Here is a 24,487-nt window from a genome sequence, read left to right as displayed (position 1 = left end):
TGGAGAGGGTCAGGGCTGCTCCTGCCTGCAGAGGGGCCTTTCCCACAGGTGAGTGTTCACAGCCCAAAATCCCAGGGGCTGCTGAGGCCGGGCCAGCTTTTGTGGCCCAGAGCTGCACAGAGCTCTCAGCAACTCCTGCTCACTGCCAGGAGTGTTCCTTGGTGCTCCTTCCATGTGTCCCAGCTGGCAGGAAATGGGGGGAAGGAGAAGGCCAGGAGGCCCAGGAAGGGAAGCAGCAGCTCTTGTGCTTTGGATTTGCAGAGAGGAGCTGTGCCTGCAGTGTCCTGCCCGTGGCACGCAGTGTGCCAAACACACATCCCCGGAACGGGCACTGGGCTGCCCGGGCAGCGCTGGGATGGACATGGATAAAGGGCTGCCCGCGGCCCCTCGGCCAGGGGCTGCTCTGAACAGGCACCCAGAGATGCTTCAGTTCCGACAGACCCCGCTGACACCCCAAAAATGCCCCAAGGAACAGCTGGCACTGGGCAGTGTCGGCACGGGCTGTTTGCAGAGGGGCTCAGACAGTAACTCCCAGTGCCAAGCTCCTGGAACTCCCAGACACCCATCAGCTATGTCCCAGCCACCCCGAATCCCTTCCCTTCCAGCCTGAGGACATCATCCATCAGCAGCATTAAAGCCAAGGCAAGCTTCCCTTGCAGAAATTAAATCCCAAGCAATGTTCTCGGAGATGCCTTAAAATCAAAGGTCAGAGTCAGATGAAATTTTGTTTGGATTTTTTCACGGAGATACCCAGAAGTGCAGAACCAATGGAAAGCTTTCCCAGGTGGAGCTCAGCTGAAAGCAGGGATATGCATCCCTTTCCTGCGGGAAAAGAACTTGCAGAGGCCACTCCTGAGGCTCTGGAATGAAATCAACTCCTGAAGGGAGAGAAGTCCTCCCGTGGGCACAGGAGCTGCCTCAGCACGGGCTGGGAGCGCGTCCGGCCAGCGCCTTCTGCTTTCAAGTATCACCTGGAGCCTGAGCTCGCAGGGGAGGTGGGTGTGAAATCAGCTAAATTCCAGGGAACTCTGTCAAGTGCCCCCTGGGGACATCAGTGGGGCCAGGGGGATGAGGGTTATAAATAGCAAATTCTATAGAACATAAACCTGTCCTTGTCCTGATCCTGCTGAGCTTCCTTGGAAGCTCTGCTGCTTCCTGACACAGCTGGCATTAAAGCAGCAGCTCTGCATGGGAATATCCACACTCCATGAGGCACTGTGAAGGAATTCCAGTGGTAATTGAGCAGGGAATCTGGCGATAGAGGTATAGTTCATCTGAACTAGCAAAGCGGATAGCGAACTTCAAATGTGGGTACCACACAGAGAACAATCTTTGTGCTGCCCTGTCAGCTAAGGCCCCTGGGCTGGGAAGTTTTGGGAGTCAAATGTATGGAATTATACAAATCACAGCAACTGGCACCACCCAGAGGGACGATCCAAATCCCAAACAGTTCCTCCACAGTCCACTCTGGGGGAAAACGCCCTGCACCTGCCAAGAGCTCTGACTCCGCTTTTCCTACCAGCTCCCGAGCAGTGTCAGGGCCACCATAAGGGCTTTAAAATCTAAATCCCACACAGTGAGTAATCCAAATAAAGAAATGCATTGTTGACATCAAAAGCTCAAAACTCTGTTAAAAAGTCTATGACAACGAGGTAATGGGATTCCCAGGAATCTCATTAATGCTCTTGGTTTTATTTTTAATCCCTCATTTGGCAGCTTGTAAAACTTATCCGTGAATTTAGAGGTCAAGCAGGGTTAGCTTTGGATTGACCTTCACCTCTGGTCCTGCTTTGTGCAAACACAACTTGGGCCAAGGTGGGTGAATTCATCACTTCAGCTTTTCCCTCCAAAATATCCCCAACTTATTTCCCTGTAGCTGAACTCAGATTTTGCCCCAAACTGTCCACTCCTCACCTCCATTTGCCCTCAGAGTGTCCATTCTGTTCCCCAAAGGTGCCCTGCTAACTCCAGGGAGGTCCCTTTGCCCACAGTGCCTTTCTCCTGCCCCTCTCCAGCCTGAGGCTGCTCCTCTGCTTGCTGTCTCTGGCCCTGTCCCACATGGGGCCTCTTCTCCCTTCCTTCCCGGCTGCTGCCAAGGAAGGAGGATGCAGTGAGTCCCGAGTGCTGACCCCTCACTGCTACCCCTAGGGAGCCCTGGCTCTGGTCCCAAGCGGCCTTGGATTTCCCAGGGAAATTTTCTGCTGGGCCCCCTTCAGTTGCCTCAGCATTTCCCTCAAAAATGCCACCTCATTTCCCTTGACATCCCCTCACATCTTCCTACACAAACAGTTCTTGTGTCCCCTCTAAATTATGCCAGGTTTTCAGCTAAATTAATGACATGACCTGTGCCCATTGCTCATGACTCCCCCAACCAAAATCAAGAGCAAATGTTGGCTGGGCTTTAAGAACTTGAAATAACTTTGAAGCAAAATAAATCACCTTTTTCTTCTTTTTTTCCTTTCAGATGATGGACTTGCCTCTGTGGACGTATGCTGAGCTCTCACTGCGGGGGACCATCAGGCCTTAATGGCTGTGAGTTCGTGTTCTTCTCACTGGGGAATTAGAAATAGTTATTAATTAGACTGCAGAAATGTCTTCTGAAACGTTTCCCCTTTCCTGCCCTTTGCCAGTAGATCTCTTTTTGCCTTTGAATTTACAACTGTTCCCTGATGTCATCTCCCCTGCCTGAATTTCTTGCAGCTCCTAGCTGGGAATAACTAGGATAACTTAGGGGAGACACAGGTAAGATTTTTAGCTGGATTTTTCTAATTATTCTAAAATTTCTAAGTTTTCTAAAATTATTTCTCTTTCCCCAGTGAGAAGAACATGAGTGATGGAGAGAAAGGAGAAAAGCTCTTCTCCCAGTTCTGGATCAAGCAGTTTGAAACAGCCAATACTGTCCTCACCTACAGCCATGGCAGCTTCCCTCCCTCCTTCAGCCTTGCCCTGCCTTCTGAGGGACCAGAGGCACCACACAACCCAAAACTATCAGCACTCACACTCACTACTAGTTAGGGACACCTTCGTGTTCCATCTTCGGCCAAACAAACCCCAGGATATTTTTGCTTTCCTGACAGACTTGGTAAATTTCATGTACATTTATTAAGGCAACAAACAACCCTGTATGGCTCTGGGGCCAGATCCCCTTTGGCACAAGAACCCAAAGAGAGCAGACTGGAGGGAAGAATCCAACAGCAAATTGAAATCCCTGATATGCAATGAAGGCCTGCTTTTGGCAGGTTTCTTTTGGCTTTTGGGACATAAGAAAGGCCTTTAGACCATTTGCATCCATGTGAAAAGCCCACACTGAGGACTTGGTTTTACAGATGTTGCACTTAATATTACAGACATACTGCTTTGGGATTTGGCATTTCCTGTACCCACACAAACACATTAAAAGAATTAAGTGCCATGTCCTGAAGTTAAATTATTCCAATTCTATTTTGGTAGTGTCACTTGACATACCAAGCTCCATAGAAACATTTAAAAAAAAACTAAAAGCAACCTCCCCCCCCCCCCCTTCAATTTTCCAGTTTAAGGGTCCTCTTAAGAACAGGTTCAAGAAGAAGAAAAGCCCAAGAGCTACTATCAAGTAGTGTACTGACCACCTGTTTTCCACACGGTTTTTACAAAGAATAGATTCTCATTACACCTGATGGCTTTTCTAAGGAAAAAAAAAAATTGTACATGTAAAATACCATCCAGTAGGCAGGTGTTTCTGAGCCCACACCTTGCAGGTAAAGGATCAGAGAAGGAGTGGCACAGAAGGATCCAAAAGTGCCCAAGAGAGGTTCAAGTTGACTGTATTTGGGCGGGGTTATTTGAAACCGAACTGCTCTGCAGCTGCCCCAAGCCTGGAGTTCACAGAAACAAAATGAGCTCCCCTTCCTGCTTCATTTTCTGCTCTCTCTGATCAAGGGAGACTCACATCACACAAATGATAACAGAGAAGCTGGTAACTCCTGTCCAATGCCCCCAGGATGGCTGGCACCAGGGTTCATTCCCTCCTCTGGCTGATGGAATTTAAACCCAGGGGTTCTGGGATTTAAGGAGCAAAGCCCAGCTTTGCTGCTTGCTGTTCCACTCCCAGCCACATTTGCACAGCAGGAATATTGCTGGTTTCCTTATGCCCCAAAGCAGCAGCCCTTGGAGTACTGCTGGAACCCAGAACACCCTCCCCTTGTCAGACACCAACCTGACTAGTCAGCCTCACACTCCTCCGAGGTGAGAAAAACCCCAAACCACTTTAAAATGAGTATTTTGTACCCAAACGGGACCCATTTCAAAGGTCAAATATCCCACACTGCATTCCCGAGCAGTCCCAAGGCTTTTTGACACGAAAGTAAAACTTCCCCCATAAAGGACCATTTACCTTGTAACTACATCCTCCATAAAATTTCCCACGTGAAAGATCAGGTAGTTGTACCATCCACAGTAGTACATTCCACATAAAGTATCAGGTCCCTTGTTACAAGATCCACAGCAGAACATCCGGCATAAGGGGCCCTTTACCCTGTAACAACATCCTCGGTGAAACTCCCCACATAAAGGACCAGGCGCCGTGTAACAACATCCTCAGTGCAACAGACACATTCCCTTCTCATGTACCGCCCCTTTTCCTCCCTTGTGGTCCCTATCCGGTACTCATCAATTCCAGGAGCCTCGAATTTAATGAGACAGCCCTCAACCTATTGGAGAGGATTTATCTATTTCCTGTTGTGCTCTCACAAACCCTTAAGCCACTCTTCGAGCCTGAGCACTGCTGCAGACCTGCAATATAACAGCAGGCAGAGTTTGACAGCTGGGCAGCTTGCAGCAGGGAGGGCCGGTGCCATGGGAAGAGGCACCATCTCGCCCTGCAGGCTCTGCTGCCCTGAGGGCCCGGTGTGGAGGCTCCAGGCAGCGAGAGCTCAGCCGCCGTGTCTCATCCTGGCCTCAGCCGCGACCCCCGCCCGGCGCCCCGAGGCCACCGCGGGTGGGCAGAGGCGGAACTGCAGCCGCCGCTCCGCCCGAAACCCCTTTCCACCTTTTCCTGCGACATTCAGTCCAGCTCTCCTGTAAGATTCAAAGGTAAGCAGAATTTCTATCCATCACTTACAGAACCAATGCCCGCAGCAGCCCCGGGAAGGAACACACGGGACTGTGGTGGAACCAAGGAATGGAGGAGCTATCCTGTCCTAGCTCTGCCTCCTCTGCTGCGAGCAGGGGAGATGCAGCTCTCAACCATAACATCACTTCAGCTCAATCTCACAAGAATTACCTGGCAACACTTACTATTGACCCCAAAGTCCCAGTGCATCATCTGTGTGCTATCTCAAGAAGTTCAGCTGGTCTTTGTGGGACAAAACCTGTGTTGTGTCATTAGAACTGACTCTAATGCCTGCTACCTGAACTATCCAGCTGTAGGATCAATATAAACATTAGATTCTTGAGGGCAGAGTTTGTCACCCTCTGTAAAGCTTGAGGGGAGAACGAGGCTCAAAAAGCAGCTCTTGATGCCTCCAGCACCTGCTGCTGGAAGCACTGGCAGGACTTTGTACAGATGAGTTCGAACCTTTACACAGCTCTGTCCGTGGGACCGAGGGCGGCAAACCGGAGAGACTGATGGAAATAAAACAAATTATTGATTGAAATGGACACTGGTGAGACTGAAAGCCCTTCCCCAGAAGTGTTCCCTGCCCAGCACAGGAGCTGTAACTGCTGGAGCAGGGCCTGATATCTGATGAACACTGCAGCCATGACATTAAAGGCGGCAAAAACAATTACTAAGTAGAAATAGATCCTCACCCAGTCCAATGACCGAATCTCTGTGGCTCATCCTCAAGGGGTGACCCTGCTCCAGGCAGGAATCTCCACAGAGCCCTCAAGAACTGGGGTAAGACACTGCCCTACCAGCAGAAGACAAGGGGTTAACAAAGCTTTTTGGACACATTCTGCCCTCAGAGTTGTTTGACAAAACATCAATCAATACAAATCTTTAATAAAGACAGCTTGTACCTATGCATGCAATAGACTTTTGTATGTTATTTCCTCAAATGTCTCTGTTTTAATATATTTTTATATTAGAAGTGTTTAAACAAGGTTTAACATGAGTTCTGCACCCCGCCATGCTCCAAGCCCTAAGCAAGAGCTGGATATCCTCACACTCATGAAGCTGAGGCAGCTCTCAGGTAGGGAGGGAGCTGCTGCTGCAGACAGACATTTAAAAATCACCCCTGCCTTGAGGGTGTCCAGACCTGGTAGAAAGCCTTTCCCACCACCCTCTTGGATTTCCCTCCCTGCCACTGGCTTTGCTTCCAGCTTGGGAAGGTTTGTCCTGGGGGCATTTCAGCATCCAAAAGGGCTTTTCCAACTTCAGGGATTCCATGGGACACCCAGTGACTGACCCAGCTGCACAGACAGGCAGGGGAAGTTCTTACACACAAATTATCCTGCCTTGAGCCAGAGCACTCCAGGGCATCCTTGAGAGAGTGCAGACAGCAGGAAAAACACACAGCTACGACACTGATCCTGCTCCATGCTTTCCCAGTGGGGCATGAAAACCATTTCATCCTGATCTTGAGAGCTCCAAGGAAAATCACTAGTAAGGCGGCACTGAAGACACCGCTTTTCTGACACTCCTGCCCCAGAACCACAGCCCAACAGGTTTCTGTGGGAGCCTGAATGATTTGTGCAGCTCGGAAGCTGCACATCCCTAAAGCATTCCCTTAGGAGCATGAAGCTTCCCGTGTGCATGTTGTAGTCCAATTTGTAACTTAAGCATATTTCAAGACAGTTTAAGTCAGAATGAGGAGACTTGGTGACAGCACAGCATTAGATATGGGACATCAGGAGACTCACCAGACAATGCTCACTACAGCCTCTCCATTCTCAGCACTCCAGCTGCAGTATTCTCATTTCTCAGTTCTGTTTCCAGGACTCCCATCAGGCCATTTCCAGACGCAAATCCCCAAGGTGTCACTGACCCAAGATATTGCTCCTCTACCTTCCACCATCCCCCCCCCCCCCCGATCCTTTACCCCTTTTATAACCACGGCCCCACCCAGGACACAACAGGAGGCTCCCAGGTGCCTCCTGAGACCCAAATCATTCCAGGTGGGTCAGGAAATAAATACAAATAAACTCGTCCCTTTAGGAGTAACGAATTGGTTTTGTCCCCATTCCCCCTTCCCTCTCCTGTTCCTGGTTCCTAAGGCAAAACAGAGATCAGGTGGGGTCAGGGGGAAAATGTCTAGTCCAAAACCAAACAAAACTTGTTTTTCCATCGGTTTCCTTCAGGACTGTTCAGTTTTTCCCACTCACCTTCGGCCGTAACGACAGGAGCAGCTTCTCGCTGCGACCCATGGGAGTGGGCACAGGGACACCCATCCCGCTGCTTCCCGGGAAACGGAGCTCAGCCCATCCCATAAAACGTTGGCATCACAGCTGGGAACGCGGCACGAGCTTTATTCCATGAAAAATGATCCCAGAGAGCCTCAAGTCTCGGGACAAACTCGTCCCACACAGCAGCTGGGTCCCAGGTATCAGTGCTAAAAGAACGCACGTGCCCCTGCGGATCCCACCGGATCCAGGTGACCCCTGCGCAGCCCTCTCTCCCTTCCGCCCACTCACCTGAAGGCACCGGTCGCTCGTTCCCGGCGATTTTTTCCCCATCCCTGGCTCAGGACAGCCCGTTCCTGGCGCAGCTGCCGCTGGCACAGCGGGAACAGGGCCGCCGAAGGAAAGCGAGCCGCGCGTTCCGCGCCCCGGGGCGCGCTCGGGCGGACGCGGGGTCGGGCAGGGGCGGAACCGCAGCCGCCGGGGCAGCGCCTATCGCGGGGCCCCGCCCCTGCGGGTACCGCGGTGCCAGCTTTTCCTGTGGCAGCGGCTGCCCTAGGTCATTGCTGCTGTTTCCAGGGAGTGAAAACCGCCTTGGGGATTTGCTTCTGATAACAGTAACCAAATTTCTGATGGGAGTCCTTGAAACAGAACTGACGATGCTACAGATGGAGTGATGGCAGAGGAAATCCTGTTCCTGCCAGTTACCCATGGGAAGAAAGCAATTCCCAGGTGTCTTGTGCTTGATAAACAGGGAAAGAGAATTCTGTGTCCTCTCCTGCTTAGGATGTACATTTTCACTGTCCTAAAAGGGGACCATTTGAGGCTTTAACGTGATTGGCGAGGGTCAGGGATCTGCTGCCGCCTTGGCAGGGCAAAAGGTTGGAGATGCTGTTGGTGATTGCGACAGACCTGAATTATTAGGGATTAATGGGAAAATGTTCAGTGCACCAAAAGTGGTAGAGAATGTGAGCCTGACTGGTGTCACGTGTGGAGCTGGGACAATGACCTTCAATTCCCCAAAAAGGTAAAGAAACCCTGAGCCACGCTGTGATCAGACCCCATAGGGGCGGTTTATTAGAAGCGCCAGTAAGGAATAACAGGGATTCTCTGGCCCTCAGCTTGGTCCCACCTGCCCATACCACCGCTCTTGGGAAGCGCTGCTCTTCCTGGCCGGAAAGCCAAGAAACGTTTATTCCTTTGTCCCTTAAAATTCTTCTCTGAAAACCTCAGTTCTCCCATGTTTCTCCTCAAACAGCATCCTTTCTCCTTCCGTCTCTCGTGTCCCTCCCCGAGCGTGTGGCTTCACTGCCCCCCAGCGCTTCAGCAATTAATGTAATTGATGCTGAGCCTCGCTGGGCCGGCGAGAGGCGCCGCAGGGCTCACGCCAGGGCCGGCCGTGCCAGCAGCATGGCGCGCTGCAGCTGCTCGTATGACACAAACATCACCACGTTCCAGGAGCCCAGCCGCAGGAAGGACGGGACGAAGCTGTGCCGGGAAAAGCAGTGCTGAAGGGGAGCGGCCGGGGACATGCCCATCCCCAAAGCGCAGCACGTGGGTTGGAATAGCTGGGGTTCAATGCCACGGATCCGTGCAGCCATCGCAGCGAGTTTGCAGGTGCTCAACTCACCCCTTGTAGAGGCCGGCGGGGCCATCCTGCATGAGCAGGGCTAGGAGGCAGCTCAGGGCGTTGCGGTACTGCCCGGGGCTGGCGTTCATGTACCGCGTCTTCACCACGTCCACCGGTGATGCCACCACTGTGGCGCAGAACCCAGCGCCAAAGGCGGCCACAAAGTGGCATGGGGCGTTGTCTAAAGGTGGGGAAGAGCCGGGGCTTGGATGTTGCGGGCACAGGGATGGCACCTGGCCATGTCCCCCCATGCCGTCCTCACCTGTCATGAGCTGTGCCCGCAGTAGCGCGTCCTTGAGGAGGTCGTAGGTGACGAGCTCCCCGCAGTTGATGATGGCATTGCGGGCGATGTTGGGCAGCGTTCCTGGGCAGGAGGGTGGTGGCATTGGGAATGCTGGTCACAGCCCCTCCTGGAGCACCCAGGGCAGGTGCCCAAACCCTGCTGTCCTCCTTCTTGTCCCCATACCTCTTCCCTTCCTCGTCCCCGTTTCCATTTCTATTCCCACCCCATCCCTTTCCCATGCCCATCCCTGTCTGCTCCTACCTCTCCAGAGCCCGCGGAACCCCTCCTCCCGGGCGATGGTGCGATAGGCATCCATGGTGCCGCTGTACCGGCGGGCACTGTCTGACAGCGCCCCACTGGCCTGGAACCGGACCTTGACCACGTCGGTGGGCTGGGCACAGGCCACGGCCACAGCTCCCGTGGTGCAGCCAGCCAGGAGTCTCACGACCATGCCTGTGTCTGGAGAGGGCAGGTATTGGGGCTCCTGGCCCTGCAGGGACCACCGGCCCTGCGGGGACCCCAGGGTGAGTGGCCCGTGGTGCCTCACAGAGGGTCATCTTGGGGAGTTGTGCCCCCCAGGGTAAGCTTCTCTCTGGGAGAGGGCTGTGCATCAGGAAGGGGGTGTGCAGGGATGTCCAGACTGCCTGCACACTCACTCTCAGTGCCCTTGGGGGTGTAGAACTGCTTCACAGAGTCATACAGCCCGATGCGGATGGAGGCGAAGCTCATCTGGCGCTGCAGCCCAGCCACCAGCCCACTGTAGAGGCTGCGGGCTCCCTCTGTCCTCACCATGGTGCTCAGTGTCCCCAAAACACCCCGGTATTCCACAGAGCTGATGGTCCGGGGGATCCTCACCTCGCCCTGGATCTGTGGGGTGCCAACTACGTCACCCCACCTTCTGTTCCTCCCCAAGCGCCACCAGCTCTGTGCTAGAGCTGGCAGGGCTCCCTTTGCCCACAGGGTTTTGGGGGCCCGGCGGATCGTACCTGCAGCCGCACTTTGGCGGTATCCAGGGGAAAGGTGAACAGGTCAGCGATGCAGCCGGCCATCCCCGCGCTGACGAACTTCACGGAGGCTGGCGGGGGCACCTCGGGGGGCTTCAGACCCACCATGGTGGCAGAGGGGCTGGAAGGAGAGGAGGGGTTTGTGGAGGAGCCGGGAGAGCGCATCAGGATGGGGCTTCTTGTGGGTGTCCTGCTCGGCGACGGAGGTGATGATGTGCCATGGTGGCTCTCGATGGCTTTGGTCCATTTCAAAAACCGTATCCTGCCCTGTCTCCTCACTTCTATCCCGGGGAAACTGAGGCACAGGGCTTGCTCAGCATGGGATTCACCAATGCCCGCCCTTCCCTATCCCACCCCTAACGGGGGTTGCTGGGAGAGATTATCTCCCCAGAGTGAACTGCCCAGAGCCATGTCCCTCCGTGGCCTCACCATAGGAACCTCGGCACAGTGTTCCAGCTCCTGCCTTGCACAGGCAGTGCCCTGAGAGCCGAGCTGGCCCCACCCTTATATAGCACCCAGGAGGACATTCCAGCAGCCACGGATCGGGTGACAGAAAGACAGTGTTCCCCTGGTGGCATTTGAGTTGATGGGGCTGGGTCACCTGGCACCCGTGATGAGGTGGCTGTTTCAGCCCTCTGCTCTCCTCACAGGGCTCAGGCATGGGGAGAAGGGTCCTGCCCAGACCCCCTGCATTGGACTGGGGAGGTTTTTACCCTAAAACTACTCCGGCAAGGACAAGATGCAGAAAACCCTTGCCCCAAGGCTTTACAGCAAGTGGCTTGGAGGCAGTGCAGCACTGAGATCTTTGTGCAGGGCAGGTTGGATCCCTTTGCCTGACACAGACCATGGGCCACAGTCCATCCCAGAGAGCTGCCGTGCTCCTGGCAGGATTGCCTCTGCATGGTGGAACGTGTTCCCCAAGCTCACATGGAGCAGGGGCCGGGTGAGCACCTCGGAGTGAAATCCACCATCAAACCCATGCTGCCCTTGGGAGCGTGGCAGGGCGCTGGGTCTCAGGCTGCCAGAAGGGACTGGGCTACTGGGCTCAGGACAAGAGGCTAGAGGCCAAGGTGGAGTGAAGAAATGCCCCTTTTCCCCCATTTTAAAACAACTCTGTGTTTAACCCTTGATGCTCATTAGCACCACACACACAAAGGGCCCTCAGGATGTGCTGTGAGCCTCCGCACTTGCACCTGAGCTTGCCTTGCACAAGGGGAACTTGGTGTGGTCCTGACACCCCGAAGCCACCGTCGCTCCCTCAGGCTCCAGCCAAAAGCTGCCTGGCACTGATGCCCCTCTCCAGATGGCTCTTGCCTTGTTTTCCTGCCCGGCTCCACTGCTGACCTAAACCTGAAAGGAAGACGCTGTTTACCTGTTTACCTCGTGCCCAAGATACAGCTCAGGGGCCAATGCTGTGACCTCCTCTGTGACAGTAATCCCAGTCCAGCTGGCATCCCGCCTGAGTTTTTTTGGGGATGCCACCAGGAGAAAGCAGCCTGCACGTCACTCCTGTCCTTCCAGGGGACACCGGGCACCTTCACCTCCCATCCTGACGCAGCAAGGGCAGGGAAAGGGGCCACAAGCACAGGGCAAATTGTGCCAGCAGTGAATTACGCATTCAGGGTGGCTCCTGGGAAAAACAACACTGCACAAGTGGGAGAAAAAAGGGATGCTGATCTTTTGGCTGCTTAAATCCTGAATTCCATGCATGGTTTGAAAAGCAGCTCAGATTGGAAGTGACCCGTCCCACGTGGGCTGTGCTGCACGGTGATACTCAATTCCTTGGCAAAGCAGTGATCTTTCCACGTGCTCCTGGCCACCCCAGCTTCCAGCAGCATTTCTCTGACTTACGAGCTCACGTGGCAGAGATGCCTGTCCCCTGTTGAGGGAAGGTTCCTGCCCTGGCATCGGGACACTTTGCAGGGGCTGACAAGAAACCAGGGGATTTTTATTGAAACAAACTGGAGAGAGCAGTACAAAAATAACTGAGTTCTGTTGGCATCAAAGTCTGTTCTCTGAAAAGTGTACAAAAAATAATTTAAATATAAATATAAAAGTCTCATCTTTCTAGTCACCCTCTTTTGTGCACCCGCCAGATTTTACAGTGCCCGTGGCCTGTGTTCACACAAGCCCTTTGGGCACCTGTGGAAACCGAGAATTGTGCTGCCCACCAACTGTTTTTGAAAGGGCCATTTCACAGGAATAAATCCTAAAACTGGATTACCTGGAGAGCAGGTAACAGGTCATGGATTACCCACAGGGGTGCGTCTCCGTGGGGACCTGCCCCTGTAAGATGCAGCTCCCCGTGGGTGACCACAGGTTTTAAGCCCTTCTAGATAGGGGACTTCAATTAACTAACCAATTAGGCAAACTAAAAACAGAGCCTGAAAGCTGTGGCCTCCAGCTCCCCTTCACTGGAGGGCTCAGCCTCTCCCAGTGCATCCGGCCATGGCTTAGGAAGCTCTGCCGTGGACGGTCTGTTGCCAACACTATTCCTTCTTGGAGAGCTGAGCAGAGAAGATCCTGGCGATTCTTTTGGCTTCCTCTTCTGAGAGGTCGGGGATGGGCCGGGGATGATTTGGTCTTCGGTAGGGGATTCCTCTGGGCACTGCTCCACTCCTGCTCTGGGGAGAGAAGAGACCAGCTGTGAGAGCTCTGCCCTGTGCTTGGTTTCAGGTCGTGGCAAACCACAGGGTTGTGCAGAGGGGGACAAGTTGGAGACACAGAAAAAACCACCCCAATGGGAAAGAGAACAATCCAAGTCCTGGAACAGGGCTCCTGTGTGTGACCTCTGAACTTGTGAGCATCCATCCTCAGCCAAAGTCTCCCTGTATGAAGACAAAGGAATGACAGTGGTGTAGTCACTGGGACCTGACTGCATTTTGGCTTTCAATTATTATTTTACTTTATAATTTGCAGAACCTTGAAGACCAAATCTCCTCACAGTGGAAAGGAAATGCTCTGTCACAGCAAATCTTAAGCCTGCTGAAAGGACAAGGTAGCTACTTGGTTTAAACTAAAAGAGGAGAGATTTAGATTAGATATTGGGAAGGAATTGTTCCCTGTGAGGGTGGAGAGGCCCTGACACAGGGTGCCCAGAGAAGCTGTGGTTGCCCCTGGATCCCTAGAAGTGTTTAGGGCCAGGCTGGATGAGGTTTAGAGCAATCTGGGATAGTGGAAGGTGTCTCTGCCCACGTCAGGGGTGGCACTGGATGAGCTTTAAGGTCCATCCCAGCCGAAATCATCTGTGATTCCATGATAAATGGGGTGGGCCAGGCTCAGCTGCCTGCAGGGACCCCAAAGCAGCAGCCCATGAGAGGAAAAGCCCTGGTTTAAGCAGTGTCATTGCCTCTGTGCTTTGCCTGCAGCCTCCCCGCAGCCTGGCTTTGTCCCAGGTGTTCCAGCAGCACTAGAAGATGAGCAATTTCAGCGTACAAAGAAACACACATTTCTCCTCACCTAGTGCAGAGCTGGGCTGTGCCCATGAAGCACTGAGAAAAGCAATCCTGCTCTGGGAGCCTTTAGAGGAGGAAGCTGTGGGGCCAGGAAGGTCTTCTGGAAAACTGATCTGCCAATCTGGCCTTTCACCTACATGACTGGGCTGCTTCTCTTAGCCTTGGGAAAGGTCTCCTGAGGGGATCAGCTTCCTCACAAGAGAAACAGCACCAGGATCCTGTTTTGGTGCACTTTGGTATGTACCCTCTGGAGAGGGAAATGGCTTTTTTAGGAATAAACAAGTCTTTGTGTTTGGTAACCTGTGCATTACAGGCTCAGATGACAGCCTGCAGGTAAAATACTTTAAAACACTTCCTGTTTTTATCGCACTGAACTAACAGACATGGATAATTAGGAGAATCTTTGCTTTGCTCTTCTTTCTTCTTAACTATTCTCCAGGATGAATTTCCTACAGCAAAATGTAAGGAGCCAAGAGAGATTAAATGCAGACCTGGCCACAGCAAAAGCTTAAAAACCAGCAGAGAGAGCTGCTTGCTGGGCAAAGCACCTCCCTTGGACAGGGCCGTCCAGAGACCAGGACAGTAGCTCATTCCTCTCATGCTGTTTTCTGCCCATCTGTCCAAGGAACGGCTGAAAGGTCAGGAATGGCTGGAGAGGAGCTGTGACCAGGCTCTGTGCTGATCCCTGAATTCAGCACAGCATCTGAAAGCATCTCTCTAGGAAATTCCCCCAATCTGCCAATTACCCTATTTCAAAGGTGCATGAAGCTGCATTTCCTGCCTTCCACAGCTCCCCTTTCACATGTGCCACGTGTCCTGCACAGCCAGGGATGGAGAGCCAGCACCTCCTATTTTCAGTGTAAGGTATAGAATCCCAGAATGGTTTGGGTGGGAAAGGACCTTAGACCTCATCCAGTGCCACCCCCTGCCATGGGCAGGGGCACCTTCCACTATCCCAGGTTGCTCCAAGCCCCATCCAACCTGGCCTTGGACACTTCTCTGGGCAACCTGTGCCAGGGTCTCATCACTCTCGCAGCCAAGAATTCCTTCCTAACATCTAATACCCCTAAAGCGCCCTGTACTCTGAAGCCACAACACAAGAGCAGGTGCCTGGTGCTGTCTGACGTCACTGAGGCGAAGGAGAGCAGTCTGTTTGCTCCCAAAGTCAGGAAATCGGTGTGCTTGGAAAACACACCACTGGCATGTTGTTTCAGTGATGAGCAGCTAAAATACACCTCCTCCCATTTTCCTACCATTGCCCAATGTGCAGGATGAAATGCTGTTAAGATGTGTGCATCTATCCTAATGACCTTCCTAAAAATGAACTTCCAGCTGTGGAAAGGTTTAACAGCAGTTCCTGCTGCTATTTTACATGAACAGGTGTGAATCAAAATGAGCGAGGCTTAAAAGCACCGTTAACACTCCCAGCTCAGACATGTGACCAGAACCATAGAATCATGGAATTACTGAGGTTGGAGAAGACCTGTAGGATCATGGAGCCCCACTGCTCCCTCAGCACTGCCAAGTCCACCATTATCCCATGTCCCCAAGTGCCACATCCACACAGCTTTAAGTCCCTCTGGGGATGGGGACTCCACCACTGCCCTGGGCAGCTGTGCCAGTGCTGGCCAGCCCTCTGGGGGAAGAAATTTTCCGTAATATCCAACCCGAACCTCCCCGACACAGCTTGAGGCTGTTCTGTCTTGTCCCTTGTTCCCTGGGAGCAGAGCCTGACCGCCCCCTGTCACTGCTGAGGCAGTCACGACACACACGGACAGTGCCTTGGACAAAGGGCAAAAAGCTGTTTATCAAACAAAGCAGCCTCTTTTATACACCTTTTGTATGTCATCATTCGTGTTACACACTCACTGGCTGCTAAACTACTGCAATAGACTCCTTGGCCATTACTAACTTCAATATGCTACCACTGGCTACCTAGAGCATAAGCATTCAAGCATTCAGAAAAATAACAAGTGTGGATATACTGCTGTTTTTCTCCTTCTGTTGTTTAACTTGCATGTTTCTGTTGATACTACATTTTCACGGGTAAAAACTAATTAATCACAGACTTTTCTCACAGTCCTCTAGCTGAAGTAACAGGCCTGAGCCGTAATTTTACAAAGGCAACAAGGCCTTCATTTTATAAGGTTTTACTTAAATGCCACACCCCCCTGGCTGCCCCCTCCTGTCAGGGACTTGTGCAGAGCCACAGGGCCCCCTCTGAGCCTCCTCTTCTCCAGGCTGAGCCCCTTTCCCAGCTCCCTCAGCTGCTCCTAATGCTCCAGCCCCTTCCCCAACTCCATTGCTCTTTTTTGGACACCAAACCTTCCTTTAAACCATCTCACAGGCAGTTTCTGACTGTCAGTTTTATCCTCCTGCATAGTTTCCAGAGCACACATCCGAAATGTCATTTACACCATTCCTCACCCCAAGAACAGGTTCAGGTCAGTGCCCATCCCAGGTTTCTCCGTCTCTGTCTCTCAGACTCCAAGTGTCTGGTGCTCAGCCAGGAAGCACACATGTTCCATGGGAAAGATCTAAGAGGAAAGGGGACTCGAGGACCACACTTCACTTTTCTTTTTATAGGAATGGCAGGGACACTGAAACCAGCTAAGGATTATCCAGTGCCTGTGTGCCAGGGGCTGGACTAAAGCAGATTCATGAGCATGTTATAGGTCATGGTGGGGACATGACCCCTTCCAAGGTCAAAGAATTCCAGTCTGGGGGGCAGAGAATGATTCAGCACTGTGGCTCAGCAAGTTTGCCCAGCAGTTCTGTTTGTGCACAGGGATGAAGGGCAAACAGATCTGTGTTAACAGGCTACAACCTACCCTGGCAGTGGCCTTGCACCTACTCCTGCTTTCCAGGCAGGAAATCAGGAACATCCAGCAGATCAAGAAGAAACAACACAACCAAGAAAGGATGCTTTGGCTGTTGCTGCCATTGGCAATTTTGGAACATATAAAGCAATTGTGAATCTGCCCAAGGCTGTGTTACTTCTAATTCACACTGACAGTAAATCTATGTACACACAAATATGAATTATTCCGAGTAAAGCTGGTTTCCATGTAAGTTTCTTATCCTTTCGGAATATTCCTAGAGGCGAGGGGGAAAAAACCAGCATGGTATTTGGAGAGGGACTTTAGCCAATGGCCTGGAGTGCCAGGACAAGGGGGAATGGCTTCCCACTGCCAGAGGGCAGGGATGGATATTGGGAAGGAATTGTTCCCTGGGAGGGTGGGCAGGCCCTGGCACAGGGTGCCCAGAGCAGCTGTGGCTGCCCCTGGATCCCTGGAAGTGTCCAAGGCCAGGCTGGATGGGGCTTGGGGCACCCTGGGATGGTGGAAGGTGTCCCTGCCCATGGCAGGGGGTGGAACAAGAGGAGGTTCTTTACCACCCGAACCATTCTGGGATTCTGTGATTTTATGGAAAAGTTTGTCAATGCTCTGATTTTTCAAACCTATCCGCTAGCCCCCACCCAGAGCAGGTGAGCAGTGTGGAAGACAAAAGCTGGGAAGGACCTCAAGAATGGGAAGCCTTAGTTTGATGTAATAGAGAAAAGAAGTAAAAACAAAGAGGTTTTGTGAGGCTCTACAAAACTCTGATCCCTGGAAGTTGGTCACAGCATCCATGCTGAGCCTGAACTGTTGCAGCACCTTCTCAGGGACCCATGTCCTCACAGCAGGAGCAGAGACAACCTTTTTGTCTCAAATGCTGCCCAGTTCCACACCTCACCACTGCTTCATCATTCCAGGAAGAAGATGGGTAAAACAGGGAGTCAGACAAGCCAGGGAGAGGGGGCAGGAGCACCGGGAAGGCCACGAGAGACGTTTGCCAGCTGCCAAGTGAGTGAGGGCTCTGGTGATGTCCAGAGGACAGCTCAGATTTCAGCCTTGCTGTCATGCTTGGTGTTGTGCAGAACCAAACCAAGCCCAGCTTTAGAAACTGTTCCAAAGGCCAGTTAAAACCAAAACTATGAGGAAGCATTTTTCTGAACTCTGTGTATTGGTAGCAGTGAAAAACTGCTTCTTCACAGAGGGGGTTTGATGCACAAGGCACAACTGAATCCTGTCTCAGCACACCTTACAAGTCCTGCAGCAAAGGATTAGTGCCAGCTAATCCTGGAATTAAGCTGCTTTAAGATCAAAATATCCAAATAGTGCCTTGCTAACATTTTACCTAATTAGTAATAATTTTCAGGGCTGTATTTCCAGCCACTCAGCTCAGTGCTGCAGAGAGGGGATTCAAGTAAAGCTGGTATTAGTATTAAACCACAGCTTTCCATGACTTCAGAGCTATTAGAACCAGTCTGAGTCTGTTTTGATTCATCAGACAAGCTGTTTCCAGTGACATAAATGTTCCTTAAAGTGTTTGTGTCATAGGTCATATGGAGAGGAACCAAGGCATCGTCTTACCTGGGAGTGGTAAACAAACAGCCCAGCTGCTGCAGCACCCAGATCCACATCAACATCCACAGCAAAGCTGGGGCTGGAAAAGGATCATGGAATCCCAGAATGGTTTGGGTGGGAAGTGACCTTAAAGCTTATCTCATTCCAACCCCTGACACAGGCAGGGACACCTTCCACTAGGCCAGGGTGCTCCAAGCTCCATCCAACTCGGCCTGGAACATTTCCAGGGATGGGGCAGCCACAGTTGCTCTGGGCACCCTGTGCCAGGGCCTCCCCAGCCTCACAGGGAAGGATTTCTTCCCAATATCCAATTTAACCCCCCCTTCTTCTAGTTTAAAACTGTTCCCCCTTACCCATCACTATCTGCCTATGCAAAAAGTCACTCACTCTCTTTTTTATAACCCCTCTTTCTGAACTGAAAATAAGATAAATACAAAGACCTTGAAGCAACCGAGCCACAAACCTCTCGCAGTAAATAAATCTTTAGGCACATAAAAAAGCAAAACCTCAGCAATCCCCAGCTTTGGTGCAGGAGGAACAATCACTCCAGTTATTCTGCTACTCCCTGGGTCTCAGAACTGTTACAAGATACCTCTCCAGGTATCTCCCTCATTTCATCCTGATCTAAAAGAGATAAATTGAAGCCATAATTGCAAGTTAGAACTCCCCAGAATTAAGCATATCACCTCACATTAAAGCACAAAGAACATTTCCCAAGCATACTGAACAACTGGTTGATACAAAGGCATAAGGCTCACAGACAACACAGCCATGGATGTTAAAAACCATCCTCACGGACAGAAGAGGTACCAGGAAGATTCCCCTTGACACAATTTGGAAGCCATCACCTCTAAGTTGAGTGCTGGCAAGCAAAGGAAGGGAGAAGTTTTTTTCCTGCTTTAAGGAGTGGATTAAGTTGGACAATAAAGGAAAGGACCTCCCATACTTACTTTTGGAGATGTGGAAGGATGAGAAGTGCTGAGCAGTCTCATGGAGGCTTCCATCTCCTGGGGTGGAAGGAAGAAGTTTGGAACAACAGGGTCAGATCTGAGCAGAACTGTTAAGGAACAACTTTTGGCAGTGTGCAGTTGCACAGAGGTCCAGATGTGGAAAAAGCTTCAGCTGTTAACAGGTCTGAAAGTGAATCTCATTTGTTTTAATCTATATTCCATTGCTCTGAACACTTGGTTCTCTCACCTGGGCTTGCAGAGCATGGGACACTGACTTGCTTTAAAACAATACCTCAGAAATTTGTAGAGGACTTCATCCTGCAAAAAATTCCAACACTTAATCTGAGATTTGGAATTTGAGGAAGAAACATTGGGAAGTATTTTAAAAGCAAAATAAAGCATGTTTCTTTTTAATACAGGAGAAACACAAGAGCTCTAACACATGGGGAAAAATAACATGGAGAATGCAAGAAGGCATGTCAGAACAACCCAAAACGCAACGACTCTCACAAATCACAAAATTTATTGGCTACAAGTGGCAAGAAAGTCATCACTACATTGTGTGAAACAGTGTAATGGACCTTCCCAGATCACCACTTCTGGATTCATTTCCCAGGGAAGAGCTTCACATAGCAAATTTCTCTTTCCTGAGGCCAGGGAGATTCTAACTAAGCAGGGAGAGTCATCAAATACAGGGAGTGCTTAAGAAAAGAGTAAAGGATACAAAGTGAATTTTGGTTTGATGGAGTTTTCCGACCCTTCCACTGGATCTTCACCGCTGTCATCAGGGAAGCTCTCGCTATTTCTTTCCGAGCCAGCTTGGGCGGATACACTCTGAACACAGCTACCATCAGAACCACTTCCTTCCTTGCCTTGATGATCTCCATTCACAACCTCAGCACTTTCCTCCTCCTCCCTCTCAGTGGTTTTTTGATTGGTCAAACCTATGTCTCCTGGGAATGGCGGCAGCTCCTTGGAGCCTGCATGGAACTCTACACTTTTCTTTGCAGGTTCAGCGTTCAGTGCTCTGTCCCAGAGCCTCTGTCCAGTGGGCTGAAGTGGATCCTTCTCTGCTGTTCCCGTGCTGCTGTTGAAGGTGTGGAAGTCTCCTGCTGCTCCCCAGGGGCTGTTCCCACCTGCATGGGGGCTCACGGGCAGGCTCAGGGTGCTGAGCACGCTCTGGCTGTCCCCATGCAGGATGCTGGACAAGGTGCTGCTGTTCCCTCTCTGGAAACAACCTGCATCTGTGGAGTGCTGGTCTTCAGGCCTGGGGTCGAGAGGATGCTGCTCATCCCCCTGCCCTGTTTCGGAGATCACACTGGACCAGGGGCTCGTCCTGTCCGTTACAGTCATTATTTCATTAAGAGTTCGTGGTTCTATAACATCTTCTTCGTATTCTTCTTCACTGTGTGGCTGGATGGCAAAAGGACCTTTGATCTCCTGGATATAACCCACTGGATGCTCATCTTCAGGGACAATGGGGCCTAGAAGTTCGTGCAACATGTGTCTCTCAAACACAGCTCTCCCAGAACTGCACGGCTGCTGTGTGTCACTCGAAACGCCAGGCGAGTCCGACTCCAGCCGGCCTTGAGGACCTTCTGGTCTGGCTCCTTCCTCCTTCCAGGTGGGTACATCCATAGCACCCAGCTCCCTGCTGCTGTCCTGATGTGCATTAGAAGCTTCTTTGCTATTTTTAGTTACAGTCTGCAAGTCTGGTTAACAAAAAAAAAAGCATCAGTAAATGCATGGAACAACAGTTCAGCTTATATTTGATTTATTTGGGTTTTTGGCAGAAAGTCCTAAGGAAGGTTAGGAGCTAAACATGCACAGCTTTGCCAACACTCTGCTGATGTGAGCACGCTCTGCTCTGTTTCCCACTGACAAGACCAGAAGAACAGAAATGCTAAGGAAAAAACAGAAGTATTAAGGATGAACTCAATGGGAAATTGTGCAAATTCTTAAAAAAGCCACAACCACTTATTTTTGTTTCCCAGTGAGCAGATTCTATTCATTGCTTGCATCTTCTGGGAATTGAGTTCACCAGTATTAGGTAAGATGGCAAACTATTTTGAGGCAAGTCTTGCTCCATGGGAATGGTGAGGGACATTTGGAAAAGGAGAAGGAAGAGTCTGAAACAGATTGTAGAGGAAGGCATGTAAAAAAACAGTAAAAAGAATTGTGAAGGATGAGAAAGGAAATAAAAAGAGCAAAACCTTGGAGAATAAAGAGGGAAAAAACCAGAGAAGATCAAGGTGGTGATACAACAATGGCAAATTCTGGCATAATAGGGATGTGCCCTTCAACTCCATCTCTTGGAAATGCTGCTTCCCTGTAGGAAGCCATGGGCAGAAAAAGCATGGAATAACTTTCCCACTGGCAGCAACTGTAGCTCTGGGCTCCAGCTTATTCTCTACTCTGGTAAGTTATTTTAAAAGCATCAGCAGGGATTTGATTTTCTTGTCATTTTGCTACTCACAGCAACAACTTACCATTGATTAGGCTGCTGACCTGAGACACCAACTGACTAGATTTTTCCAAAAGATGGTAGCCTTTGGGATCCACTTGTCTGCTCATCGAGCCCTGATGGTCAGTCTCCCACTCCTCATGGCTTAGTTTGGATGTGCTGAAGTCAGGAAAAGACCTGGTCAGCTTCTGACTGAAGTATCTTTGGACCTCATCCAACTCGCTCAAGTTTTTCCTGCAAGCAGTGGTAAGAAATTCGGTAAGAGGGGGAAAATAAGTCTGTGGCAGTTGGGTTTAAGTTGGATCACCCTAGTCAACAACATGTAGATGTGCAAATGAAGGATTAAAGGGTTTCATTGAAAAACAGATCAGTAGGCAAGTGTTGAGGTTGCTCTAAGCAAGAGGATAACACTCCAGAACAAATCCTGACTTGGCTATGAAACTTCATCTGGAAGCTAAAAAAGAGCTAGTTTTAAACTTACTTAATCAAAGGAGTTGGATTTGAGATGACCTTCCAACAAAAGTCATAAAGCCAAGGATATTACTTGACTTATGGCTGAGCTTAATAAAAATCTGAGGATTTCTATGTGTTTAAGATCTAGGGATTTTAAGATACATTGCTTGTGGTAGCAGGGGAAGGGATGGAATACCTCAAGAAGTCTCTTTCATCCCTATATTCCTACAGATACTACTCTTCTAAATTTATACCTCATTTAAACCTAGAATCTAGTCAAGAGAACAGTGCTTCTAGCAAGAAGAAAAACATCCTGTTGGGAAAGGATATACTGCCCCATGCAACCCAAAAATGCTTACAGGCTTGTTCTTGTACCTGTGGAAGTCAAGTGAAGGGACTACTGGGTTCGTAGCACCTGTTGTGTGACAGCAGTAGCAGGATGGATAAATCCAAGCATTCTCTCCAGATTTGGAAACGCTGCTGTTGCTGTTCCCCTTCAACAGCCCACCACACTGCTACAGCACCACAGGCCTGTCGTGGCGCTTCCCACCCAGTCCCTGATTTTCCAGCCTCACCTCATCCTGCTTTAAATGACACCGGAATCTCTTCATGAGTTATTGCACTGTTTCACCTTCATTTTCTTAGAACTGGAGCCGTTACTTCCAAGCTCTTCCCTGCTAACCTAAGGCCTGGCATTGCCCTGCTGGCCAGAGCCCTGCTTTACCTGAGAGCAGTGAGGAGAGCAGCGCGTGAGGACGGCGATGCCGACTCCAGCCTGGCTGCCCGGCGCGTGTTCCCTTCCGCCTGCTGCAGGGATTCATGGAATCTGCGCACGTTCTGCATGTGCTCTTCGTGTCGAGGCGTGTGCGTGCCAGGGGGGCTAATCCTGCTAACAACAGGCCTGTGTTTAATATCAAAAACTAGGCTGGAACCTCGAACTGTGGAAAGTCTGTCAACCAAGAATACCCAATGTCTTGAAATCCACTAAAGAGCCACCGACGGATGAAGCTAGTTCTTTCAAATGTCCACAGGAATGTCATTTACTGTTTCAGATTTATACCAAACTCAAGTTAATGGTGTGGCTGGTAGGGAGTCTTCCATGCCTGCTGGCAGCTCCCAAGCTAGTTGTTTAGATCCCATAGTGGTGAGCCACAGTCCCTCTAAACTTCAAAGACATGTATGGGAAAAGGATCATCTCTGTAGGCTAAACAAACAAATCATGAACTAAAACACTCTCTCACTCATTTTAAAGAACAGAAAGCAGGAGTTACTGCAGGATATCTGACAGCCTTACTCCTGGAATAGGCAATACTACAGCATTTCACCAGCTGTCATTCACTGGTCGTGGACAGAAGGGGATGCAAAATAAAGGGGATGCATCAGGGATGCTCTGTTCTAATTTACACTTACTAAAAAAACCAAATACAGACACAATCCTTATTCTTATGAGGGCCTGGAGCAAGTACCTGCCAGTTTGAACAACGGCATCATTTAAATCCTAATTTACAAGGGTGCAAATGAAACACATCAGGAAATATCAATGACAAGGAAAAGAACATCTGGGTTGTGTCAACAGGAACCTGTCCCAGGATTGCTACCTCCTGCACCTCCCTCTCACTGGGAAAGGGAATGTCCACTAATTTTTAAGCCCAAACACAGTGGACACACTTTGACAGGGTGTGCCATTTTTCCAGTAAAGTCAATTGGCTTTAGAGAGGTATTTCTGAGACCTGAAAATAATAAAAAAGGTTGTCAGCCTGTGGACTTACCGCTCTCGAGCGGGAACGCTGACTTCCTTTGACAAGGAATTCAACATCTGCTTGGACAAGTTTGTAGAATTACTAGGATATGCTGGGAAGCTGACCTTCACCTAGGATGAAAAGGAACACTGTACATGAGTCTTTCACAGCAAGAAAATAAGAGAAATTAAGTCTTATCCTGCTGATCTAACAAAACCTCAGGCTTTCTAAATAGCTTTAAATTTTCAAATTATTTCCCAGCACTGAGCCAAAGTACCATTTCACAACACTTTCATTTCAGACACTTTTGTTAATTCCCTCCATACTATCAGAGAGTAAATTGATGGAAAGTAGGGTAAGGGCTCCATTACATGTGTGTAACACACTCCAGCTTATCCGGGAAGTCTAGAGAAAGAAGAAAAACCCAGAAGAAATGGCAAATATCCCAGAAAAACCGATTCCTGACAAATTAGATTTTTACCTAACCAACAAAAAGCCGAATCTGCTGTATGTTTTTTGTATGTTTTTGAGCATCAGCGGTCACCCAAAGCAGCAAACAGAACAATGCCATGCTCCCAGACATCCAAATCCACACAGTATCCTCCTAAAAAAATATTCCCCAATGCCCATGAAGCAACAACAGAGTGAAGCCAGTGGGGATGCTCATGATTTGGTTGGAGTGCTGTAACGAGCATTGGCCTGCAGCTATCACAGAAACTTGGAGCAGAATTCCTAAGGAATGAAGTGGTTTTGGTACATTGATGATTGGCCCATGACAGTGCT

General features: G+C 50.3%; 1 protein-coding gene across 9 annotated transcripts in view; it reads right to left on the bottom strand.

The window, feature by feature from the left end:
* Positions 1–8,366: 8,366 nt before the first annotated feature.
* LOC309571238 (putative mitochondrial transporter UCP3) overlaps positions 8,367–24,487 on the bottom strand; it is a 42,092-nt gene continuing 25,971 nt past the window's right edge. For 2 of the 9 annotated variants that reach the window (XM_082278551.1, XM_082278553.1), the window contains exons 28-40: positions 23,735–23,835; positions 22,690–22,854; positions 21,538–21,746; positions 19,773–20,760; positions 19,049–19,145; positions 12,594–12,853; positions 11,438–11,584; positions 10,217–10,355; positions 9,887–10,097; positions 9,492–9,689; positions 9,210–9,311; positions 8,948–9,128; positions 8,367–8,805 (exon numbers count right to left, since the gene is read on the bottom strand). In XM_082278551.1, coding sequence (XP_082134677.1) covers positions 8,700–8,805; positions 8,948–9,128; positions 9,210–9,311; positions 9,492–9,689; positions 9,887–10,097; positions 10,217–10,355; positions 11,438–11,584; positions 12,594–12,853; positions 19,049–19,145; positions 19,773–20,760; positions 21,538–21,746; positions 22,690–22,854; positions 23,735–23,835 — 2,904 coding nt within the window. In that variant the 3' untranslated portion in view covers positions 8,367–8,699. Of the gene's footprint in view, positions 8,806–8,947; positions 9,152–9,209; positions 9,312–9,491; positions 9,690–9,886; positions 10,098–10,216; positions 10,530–10,663; positions 10,796–11,437; positions 11,585–12,585; positions 13,063–19,048; positions 19,146–19,772; positions 20,761–21,537; positions 21,747–22,689; positions 22,855–23,734; positions 23,836–24,487 lie in introns of those variants that run through there. The other 7 variants (XM_082278552.1, XM_082278554.1, XM_082278558.1 and 4 more) reach the window with 7 other exon arrangements.

This window comes from Coloeus monedula (genome assembly GCF_965178545.1).
Source record: "Coloeus monedula genome assembly, chromosome: 3".
NCBI classification, from domain to species: Eukaryota; Metazoa; Chordata; class Aves; order Passeriformes; family Corvidae; genus Coloeus; species Coloeus monedula.
This window is presented reverse-complemented; position numbering and strand designations above follow the sequence as displayed.